This window comes from Vulpes vulpes, chromosome 7, assembly GCF_048418805.1.
Source record: "Vulpes vulpes isolate BD-2025 chromosome 7, VulVul3, whole genome shotgun sequence".
In the NCBI taxonomy this organism is placed as follows: domain Eukaryota; kingdom Metazoa; phylum Chordata; class Mammalia; order Carnivora; family Canidae; genus Vulpes; species Vulpes vulpes.
In genome coordinates, this window is record NC_132786.1 from 59950564 (window position 1) to 59961207 (window position 10644).

Below are 10644 nucleotides of genomic sequence, written 5' to 3' on the forward strand. Positions count from 1 at the left end.
CTGCGCACTGGGAGCTGCGGTAGTGACTGTGGTAGGTGACTCCAGGGCGGGCTGGACAACTGGCCGCCACCACTGTGGTTGTCCCTCCTGGTGTCACCCTGTACCTGGGCCTGAGCAGGGGCCTCACAACATAAAGAATCCCACTGAACTGTACACCTGGCTGAGGGCTCGGCGGATCCCCCAGGTGCACACACCTGAGAATCAGCACAGCAGGCCCATCCCAGAAGACCAGCTAGAAGGTCCGAGGAAAAGCAAGTTACTGACCAAGCAGCACTGGAAAGTTCCAAGGGAAGTCGAGGGATTTACAGTATATAGAATCAAGGATACTCCCCCTTCTTTTTATTTTTCTGTTTGTTTCTGTTGTTTCCCTACCCCCCCCCCTTTTTATTCTTTATTCTTCTATTTTTCTTTTTCTCCTTTTTTCAGTACAACATGCTGTTGGTCACTCTGCACTGAGCAAACTGACTAGAAGGAAAAACTCACCTCAAAACAAAGAATCAGAAACAGTTCTCTCTCCCACAGAGTTACAAAATTTGGATTACAATTCAATGTCAGAAAGCCAATTCAGAAGCACAATTATAAAGCTTCTGGTGGCTCTAGAAAAAAGCATAAAGGACTCAAGAGACCTCAGACTACAGAATTTAGATCTAATCAGTCCAAAATTAAAAATCAATTAAATGAGATGCACTCCAAACTGGAGGTCCTAACGACGAGAGTTAATGAGGTAGAATAATGAGTGAGTGACATAGAAGACAGGTTGATGGGAAGGATGGAAACTGAGGAAAAAAGAGAAAGACAATTAAAAGACCATGAGGAGGAACCCTGGGTGGCGCAGTGGTTTGGCGCCTGCCTTTGGCCCACCACGCGATCCTAGAGACCTGGGATCGAATCCAATATCGGGCTCCCGGTGCATGGAGCCTGCTTCTCCCTCAGCCTATGTCTCTGCCTCTCTCTCTCTCTCTGTGACTATAATAAATAAATAAATAAATAAATAAATAAATAAATAAAGTAAATTAAAAAAAGTAAAAAAAATTAAAAATAAAAGACCATGAGGATAGGTTAAGGGAAATAAATGACAGCCTCAAAAGGAAAAGTCTACGCTTAATTGGGGTTCCCGAGGGTGCCGAAAGGGACAGAGGTCCAGAAACTGTATTTGAACAAACCATAGCTGAGAACTTCCCTAACTTGGGAAGGGAAACAGGCATTCAGATCCAGGAGATAGAGAGATACCCCCTAAATTCAATAAAAATCATCAACACCTCAACATTTAATAGTGAAGCTTGCAAATTTCAAAGATAAAGAGAAGATCCTTAAAGCAGCAAGAGACAATAAATTACTAACTTTTATGGGGAGTAGCATTAGGACAAGAGCAGACCTCTCCACAGAGACCTGGCAGGCGAGAAAGTGCCAGCAGGATATACTCAGGGTCCTAAATGAGAAGAACCTGCATCCCAGAATACTTTATCCAGCAAGGCTCTCATTCACAATAGAAAGAGAGATAAAGAGCTTCCAAGACAGGCAGAAACTGAAAGAATATGTGACCACCAAGCCGGCTCTGCCAGAAATATTAAGGGGGACCCTGTAAAAGAAAGAGGAGGTCCAAGGGAACAATCCACAAAAACAGGGACTGAACAGGTATCATGATGACACTAAATCCACATCTTTCAATAGTTACTGTGAACGTGAATGGCTTAATGAACCCATCAAAAGGCACAGGGTTTCAGACTGGATAAAAAAAAGCAAGACCCATCTATTTGCTGTCTCCAAGAGATTCATTTTGGACAAAAGGACACCTACAGCCTGAAAATAAAAGTTTGGAGAACCATGGACCATTCGAATGGTCCTCAAAAGAAAACAGGGGTAGCCATCCTTAGATCAGAGAAACTAAAGTTTATCCCGAAGACTGTAGTGAGAGATGTAGAGGGACACTATATTATAATTAAAGGACCTATCCAACAAGAGGACCTAACAATCATGAATATATTGTTGAATGAAAGCTATTCCCATAACATATGAGGTATGGTCATATTTTGTCATAATACCATTATCCTTAATAATAATAGTTACAAATGTAAAAACTTTAAACATTTAGTAAGATTTCTGAATAAATTATTTGACTATTCATGAGTTTCCCTAATTAGACAGCAATCAATTAAGTCTAAGAACCAATATATTTTGAATGGCTACTGCTCCAAAGCACAGTTTCGAGGAATCAGTGGAGAGAAAGGATGGAAGGAGAATTGGTTTTTCTGTTGAGTTGATAGTCAAACTGGATGGATAAAAATTCTTCACATACTATAATTTTTGAAAAGCAATTATAACAGGTACCCATTAGTAACCACCAAGTTAATCTTATAAGAGACCAAGTTGCAAGTAACATCTTAAAGAAGAAACGGAGTCGGGGGTTATAGATCTTCTGGAAGTGCAGGCACCTGAGATGGGGCTTCAGGGAATAGATGTCTAGGCAGAGACATAGAATGTAGGAATCCAGGCAGGAGGACTAGCTGTCTGGCTTTCTCTCCGATAGACATCATTGAGGTAACTCCTGATCCAGCAGCCCCCCGGTTATTCAGTGGAGCATGATAAATAGTTTCCTTTTAATGGACATTTCAAACTGAAGTTGTCTTCCACCCCTTTCAGAGCTGTAGAACTTGTTTTAATCAACTTCCCTTGATAAAAGAGCTGGATTCTAGCAACTATACCTCCTTTATCCTCTCTCTACTGATGTCTGGAGCCATGAGAATTTTTTTCTTAGTTTCTGCTGCTCTCATTGTCCTTGCTCACATTTTCTCAGGTAAGAGGGAAATCCTAATAGATGTAAGGGTGGCAATCTGTCTTTTGAGAAGAAAGTTCAGGTTTTAGAGAAGTGCATAACTCATCCCTGCATTCTAAAAATGTCCCAGCACAAAGCAGTTACTAGAAATCTTTTCTTGAGCTTAAACACAAAACTACTGAGCTGGACTATCTCCACCCAGAAGGGTGTCTGGTTAATTTCCCCCAAAGCTCCACCAAGCATTCAGACTTCTCTTTACAGTTAGCTCTTTCCATCTTCTGTAATTGTCCACACAGCTTCAGCGTGTGCCAAAGCGATAGCTCTAAAATGAGAGAAAATTTCAGAGGCAAATTTCAAGCACACCTGTTAAATTAGACAAGTATAGCTTTTATAGCCTACTTGAAACAAAACTTATGTTAAGAGAATCTTAGTATCGTCTTTATGTTTTTTTTTCTATTTTTATGTTTTATTAGTTGGTCCAAATCTCCTAATCTTAGATTACTTAGAATTTCTTTCTAGTTCTCACATACTAATAGAAAATTATGTCATTTAAACAACTAAAATCTTGATTGGTTTGCTTTTACATCTTTGAGAGCTTTAAAATGGTCTCTTTTTGCTCAGTACTGCCAAGACTCTATCCCTAAGACATTTTAAAAATATTTATTTATTTATTTTGGAGAGAGAGAAAGAGCTGGAAGAGAAGCAGAGGGAGAGAGAAATCTCAAGCAGACTCCCCAGGGAACACAGAGACTGATGTGGTGCTTAATCCCATGACCTGAGATCATGGCCTGGGCCAAAATTAAGAGTCTGATGCCCAACTGAGACACTCAGGTGCCATCGCCCCCACCAAGAAACTTTTATATCCATCCCTTCTCAACTATACTTCTGTTATTAAGACATTACTAGTGGGGGTTCCTCATGTATTGTGAAGCACTTTACTACTTCATGATTTCTGAATTTCTGCACTTACTTATTACACAATCAGGCCTCAATAGGCCTACCAAACCAATACATATAACACTTAATAAGCAATTGTTTGGGCACTATAGAAAAAGTACGTAAAATGGAGGAAAAATTTGTAATCAGAGTATGATCTTCATGCTTAATTTACTTGAAGTTTATTATTTTATTATTTCTGTGTTGGTAAAAAATAGGTTCCCCAGAATAGTAAATAGGTATTTGATAAATTTCAAATATACAAATAAGTGAATGGGTGAGATGGGAAGATTCATAAAAACTAGAACACAAAACAGTTCTCATTAAGTGCCATAAATGATACAAAATATAAAAGCCATGGAAGTAGAACTGTGGTTCGAACTCTGGGATCAGAAGGGCCTGCTTGGAAAGTGTTCTTCACCTTGCACTTTTGAAAACAGGTGTAAAATCATGCCCTTACATTTCAAAGTCTCATTTATCAGGTCAGTTACTTGGTTTCTGCTCCAGCCATTTCCTGGAGGTCAGACAATGGATCCAGGTAGAGAAACACATTTTAAGCCATCTTCTCCATTCCCATTCAACAAGTCTCTGACTCATTAAGGGCTCCTTGTTCCCAAACTCGGCTCAGGTAAATTTGAATCATAGCAACAAACGTAGAGTGGGCTCCAAGTAGGAGCGCCACAATCACCACAACCACACAGCATCTCAGAGCTGTAATTGAGTTCAATGATCAGTAGAAGAAGTGATGAACACACATTTTTTTTATACCAAAACACCTGAAGTTGGATCTCAGGTCTAATCTTTCTACATTGTGTGAACCATTGTGTTTCAGTTTCCTTTCTAGAAGGGGTAATAATAATTATAATAGGATTGTTTGACAGACTAAGATACTTGTTATGTTAATTAGAGGCAAACTTATTTTAACAAAGACATTTAAAAAGAGAGTAAATGAAAAAATAGTTTATTTTTCTTTTAGGGAAAAATCCAAAAAACAGGTAAGTTGACAATTATGGTTAGAAAGAAGACTCTTCTCCACCAAGGTACTTTGAGCCTAGGGAGGAAGGTCAACTTTGTGTCCTAAACATGTGTCTTTCATCTGGTTCTGAAGATGCTCTGACAGGAAGGGCTGAAAAGCAAGTAAAGCGTATGATCAAAAAGATTGCACAGAAGCATCTACATCATTTGATTCCTGTTTCATTGTCCAAACTTACCCATGCAACCATACAGAGCAACGGGGCCTGGGACTGATGTCCTTTGCTGAGTCTCCTCGTGTTATCCAGAGATTCCATTACTCATTGTTTGAAGTGAGAAGTAACTGCTTGGGGAAGGTTTAACAATCCCTCTGTTTCTATAATCTGCTTAAACAAAGCCAGGCACATCCTCTGTGCCCCGAGAAAGTACACTATTATTATTGTCTGCTTATCATTGTTCTTAAATCATCATTCTCATTCTTATTACCTGCCTCAATTAAGTATTTAAACGCCTTATGAGTATTCCATGTCATTGATTGGCTAAATGCCTGATGAATTTCCGTAGTCTATTACAATATCCAAAGTTCAACTTTGGACTATTTTAAAAATTTCCTCTTACTTTGAGAAGAAGTCTAAGGCTGTGCAATTCCTTTCTGTTGGTCTGAGTCCTAACTGGGGTATGAACAGGTTCAGTGTTTCCTCAGCATGGCATTATCTCAGGTACGACAGCAATATGTGTTCTTTCTCCTCCTCAAAACTGTATTTTCCCAGAACAAGTTCCCTTTGGGAGTGACTGCCAGTTCTTTGTATTACTTCTCCTGAGAACATCTATCACCAAAAACTTTTTTCAATCATTTCTCTCAAAATACCTTACTCACTTCAGCTTAATCTTTGTTTAGAAGTAAAACTCGTTGTCCATATCACTCTGAATTCCAGAATTAAACCCATTTTTCATTGACATTTCTTACAGAATGGATCAGCCTCAGGTTTCTTTTATCTTTGCACCTAAAATCTTGAAACTCCAGAGCCACATGGCTGTGGTCTATCGTTGCATGTGGTCTCTCGTTGACCGGCCTACAGTATAAACAGCACCATCTTTCCCTTTTGTTATATGTCTGAGACTATTAATATGGAGACATGAAAACAATCACACATTGGGAAGGAATGTTATTGAAATTAGAAAGTAGACTGCCTCCATCCCAGGAAGACATGCTCTGCTTCTAGATATCCTAGAAATGACTATGGCAGAGGGAATTGAATACCTAGTAGGGACACTGTGTAAGTTGTGCGGGGAATCTGAGCTCCCATACAGCTGCTCAGGTGACATGTGCTTTTTCTGATCGCTAGGTGTGTACTCTGTGTCTGTAGGACACTCAGTAAGAGGGAATTGTGATTTTGGCCTCAGTGATGTTATGTTGTTTTCTGGTCACCAATTACTGGATAACTGAGGCCTTGCTTTCTTCCCTCAGCTCATGGAGCTATACGCAGAAGGATGCAGTGCCAGAAGATGGATGGTCGCTGTGAAGTTGAGTGCCTTTCCTTTGAAGATAAGGTTGGGGGCTGTAGAGCTGAACTGACACCACTTTGCTGCAAAAAAAGGAAGAATAATTAAAAGCCAAGCAGGAGCTACAGAAAGTGAGAAGCAAAGATCCTCTGGCTGTGAGCTCCATGTGGCAAACATCCCTGGATTTTTTCTCTTGACCTCCAACATGGGCATTCTATGAATGAAGCTGTCAATCCAGCTTCTGACACTGCAGAGAAATACCCTCTGTAGGCCTGAGAGGCCTGGGGGAAGGCACTGTGTTATGTTGGCCTTTGGAATCCCCACTGGCTGGCAGAGGCCCATTAATTATTTTATGGATTGATAAAGTGAGTGAGCAGATTAACAGATGAAACAGGTAGAATGGAAAGGTGGGACCATGGTTGAAATGTTCTAAAACCCTGGCTTCAGACAGAGGTGTGACCCTGGGTCTTTGTCGTTCAGACTCTGGTGTCTGTAATATGAGACGACTCAACCACATAGTAAATGGCCCACCTGATGGACACAAATTGTGGCCGCCTTAGTGGTACTGCTGGCTCATGCTTCTCCAGCTCCTTCACAGATCGCTGTTAGCATGGCTTCCCCTCCCTCCTCAATTAGGGACATCAAGTGCCATAATGAAAAGGGCCTGTGTCAAAGGTTAAACTGGCCAAAGATTGGGTAGCATCTTCATGCTGGCCACTTGTAGTGAGAATGTAGCAGTCATGGCCTCTTCAAGAGCAGGGTTCCTAGAGATAGTCTAATTCAACACCTTCATTACAGCGGAGGAGATAGAGACCCAAGAAGAAGCCACTGTTGCTGGCTTAGGCACAGCAACACTTCAGGCTTTTGGTCTTATGTTCTTAGCATGTCCACAAAACAGGGCCCTGGCTGCGAGCAGAAGCCTGAACACGGAATACTTTTTAGCAGCTCCGGTGAGCAGCTGGGTGGAATAAGAAGTGGACACAGCTGCAGAAGAATTGGACACTTTCCCAGATCCCTCCTGTGACCCTGTGATCCTTGCTTTTCTGGGCTGATAGTAATGGCAAACAGGCTCTAAAGTAAGAAATAAAAACATGTTTTTAAAAAATATTCTGGCACAGCTACATATCTTCATGGCTAATGGGGTGATCTTTTTATTCTGAAAACCACGCAAGAGCCAAGTGGGTGTGGGTGGAAAAAGCTCTCTTTTTGCATGTAGCGCAGGTCCTGGGGTCTTCCCAGAAGTTGTTTACCCAGGCCTCAGATAAAACTAACTGCCTTTGAGAATCTAAATGTATTTAGGTCTCATCCCCTGTTCTTTCTGGGTTTTTTTTTCTCTCCCCTTTCCTTGCAAAATTAACAGTGGTGTATATAATGTTTTCCTCTGCTTCTCGTCTCACAGAAATATCCTCTACCACCATCATGCTGCTGGGATTTCTCTTAATGAGGAGACCATGACCTCTTAGACATGTTTTGGTCACCATGCTCTTTGTAAAGACTCCAGGGGCACCCTCAGCAATCGATGGTTGGTATTTTTTGTTACCTTGGTACTTTCGTGAGCATTTCGCCATGTGGTCTGTCTCCTCCTTCATTCCTGTCTCCTCTGCCCTCAAAGATAGAACTCTTCCAGCTCCTTTCTTCCTCTCCTTCCCTGTTCTCCTATGTTCTCCCTTTCCTGGGTTTGCACACACCCTGGTTTTATCCATCTGCATATTACACATGTCTCTAAGCAATTCCACGAGCTCCCGTGGTTTCAGCCTCTCCTATTGATGTGGCATTACCTACTCACCAGCCCTTCCAGGCTCCAAGCCTCCATTCTCTACTTCACTCCATGGCAGTGCATGGATGCCCTGCACACTGCATCCGCCAGACCTGGAGGCCAGTTGCTCCCCATTAGCCCCTTTAATGCAAGACATGGCAGTAGGCAGGAATTTAAGATGAAGGGTAAAGACACTCCTTTCCATTTCCAGCTCTGGCCAGCAGCACCCCAACAGCAACAGATGGTTGGCTCCAGGCTCCAACTCCTTTTTGCTTTCTCAGCACCCTTGCAAGATCCCTTGAAGGAACTAGCAGCACCCAGGGGGTGCATCCATTAAGAGGCCCAGCTGGGACACAACCTGTTTTGCTGTGTACCCTGGTTCTCCATGGCCCCTGTTCGGCCGTATCTTCTCCTCAAAAGTCTGAACATTTTCTGCAGGTGTCCTCACCCCTCTTGTCTGGGCCCCAGTCATGGAGCACTCCTTCCTTAAAGTCTTAAGCATCATTCATGCGCTGCTCCTGACTTACAGGTCTGAGCGCCAGCTGTGCTGTGTCCCATATTCATACGTCAAGCCTCCACCTGTAAGTAGCTAACACAAGGATTTCGGACCCTGCCGCTGATAGCGCCTTTCCCATTTGCTCCTCCGGGCCAGTAGTTATTAATCTCTTTTGACTTTTGACCATCTGCTTCCTGTGTAAGCAATCTTTTGCATTACATTTCATGTTCAGAATACCCAGCATGATTTCTGTTGACCTAAATGAGCTTTGTCTGATAAAAATCCTACACTGTATTTCCGACATTAACTTCATGCTAAAGTTTTACAGGGCATTGGTCATCCCTAACTGGTTCTCTGATGGGCACCCCTAAATAACTACTTTTTATTGCAGTTTATCCCTTCCTTTCCAAAACTGAGCTGCAGTTAGTATTCTAGATCTTAGTAAATATTTTTACCACTTACTCAGGCACTCAAGTTAAAAATGACTTGTTCGGCTTACTCTCCTTACAAATCACACAATTCCCTGACAGCATAAATGTACATAGATTATTCCCCAGTCTGTGCAAATTGTGCCATAACTTTTCCTCCGTTCTCTCTAACATTGTTCTCATTTACCTAGATTAGGGATTGGATATCGTTCTACATTTCATGCTACATATTATGCCTATATGCACACACACATGCACGCACACACACACACACACACACACACACACACCATGTTTGATGTTCAATCATAAAAACTAAGTATAAGTGTCACACTCAGATATACAAGAATTCTTAGAATGTTAAAATGTTAGAGGTAGAAGTGGCCTTGGAAGTAATAAAAATCAGTGTTTCCAGAGCCAAATTGATTCTAGTCACCTCGGGATGCCTGGGTGGCTCAATGGTTGAGCATCTGCCTTTGACTCAGATCATGATCCTGGGGTCCGGGGATTGAGTCCCACATCGGGCTCCCCATAGGAAGCCTGCTTCCCCCTCGCCTGTGTCTCTGCCTCTGTCTCGGTGACTCTCATAAATAAATAAATAAAATCTTTTTTAGAAAGTTGATTCTAGGGATCCCTGGGTGGTGCAGCGGTTTAGCACCTGCCTTTGGCCCAGGGCGCGAAACTGGAGACCCAGTATCGAATCGCATGTCGGGCTCCCGGTGCATGGAGCCTGCTTCTCCCTCTGCCTGTGTCTCTGCGTCTCTCTCCCTCTCTGTGTGTGACTATCATAAATAAATAAAAATTTAAAAAAACTACAAAAATAAAAAGATGATTCTAGTCACCTAGAATATTTTAGAAAATCAGAGGTCTGTCCCCGAGTCTCACACTTTCATATTCGGAATTCTTAAATTAAAAATCTGAATTTTTCTCAAAAAAAAATAAATAAAAATCTGAATTTTTAAAACCACATGTCCAGTCAAATCTCCTGCAGAGTGATGTTTGGCAACTATAGATCACCGACCAGAGGAGCATCTGAGATTTGAAAATGCCCTGGTTCTGTGTCCCACACTTCCAGTTAGAAGCCAGAGTGGAGCATCAGAACTCAAATCAAGAAGTTCTACTGTTAAGCCCAGTGGTATTTCACCGTCCTGCACTTTTTGAAAAGGAGATATTGAGAGGAACTGAACAAATGCCTCACCTCCTTGCTCGGGTTCCGAAGTTCAGACTTTACAGATAGTTTTACTTATTTATTTATTTATTTATTTATTTATTTATTTATTTATTTATTTATAAATTGAGAGAGAGCTGGCATACACAAGTGGGCAGGCAGGGGCAGACGGAGAAGCAGACTCCAGCTGAGCAAAGCGGGGCTGGATACCGGGACTCCAGGATCATGACCTGAGCCAAACGGACATGCTTAACCGGTTGAGCCACCCCGGTGCCCTAGAAGCTCAGACTTTCATTGGAAGATACATGTCCAGCAAACTAACATAGAACATGGCAGTTTCCACAGCCTGATGGGAAGCCTGTGGGAGCTCACAACAGAATGACTGAGTTTGACTGTAGTTAGCAGAGTCTGAAACAAGTTCTCAGACAAAATACCCTGCCCTCGTTCAGACCAACTTCTTGTCAACCTAGTCAAAATCACTTTAACTGACCTGAAAGATTGCTGTTCCATTCTATTGCCAAAGTTTCCGTAGCTTATGTTCCCATTTGACAGTTACTTCCATTCAAAACTGCCCATTTCCATGAGCATCCAAACTAACAAGGACTCTCTGTC

The 10644-nt window shown here is 41.9% G+C and overlaps 1 protein-coding gene across 1 annotated transcript; it reads left to right on the forward strand.

Annotated features, from left to right (window-relative positions):
• The first annotated feature begins 2724 nt into the window (after positions 1-2724).
• LOC140599511 (beta-defensin 107A-like) lies at positions 2725-6292 on the forward strand. The gene is made up of 2 exons (XM_072762658.1): positions 2725-2794; positions 6150-6292. The coding sequence occupies exons 1-2, from the start codon at positions 2725-2727 to the stop codon at positions 6290-6292; spliced, it is 213 nt and encodes a 70-aa protein (XP_072618759.1).
• The last annotated feature ends 4352 nt before the right edge of the window (positions 6293-10644 follow it).

Excerpts from the sequence above, each read along its gene's own strand:
- LOC140599511 (XM_072762658.1), top strand. The coding sequence starts at position 2,725 with ATGTCTGGAGCCATGAGAATTTTTTTCTTAGTTTCTGCTGCTCTCATT. Across the intron at positions 2,795-6,149 it reads CCTTGCTCACATTTTCTCAG|CTCATGGAGCTATACGCAGA; the intron begins GTAAGAGGGAAA and ends TTCTTCCCTCAG.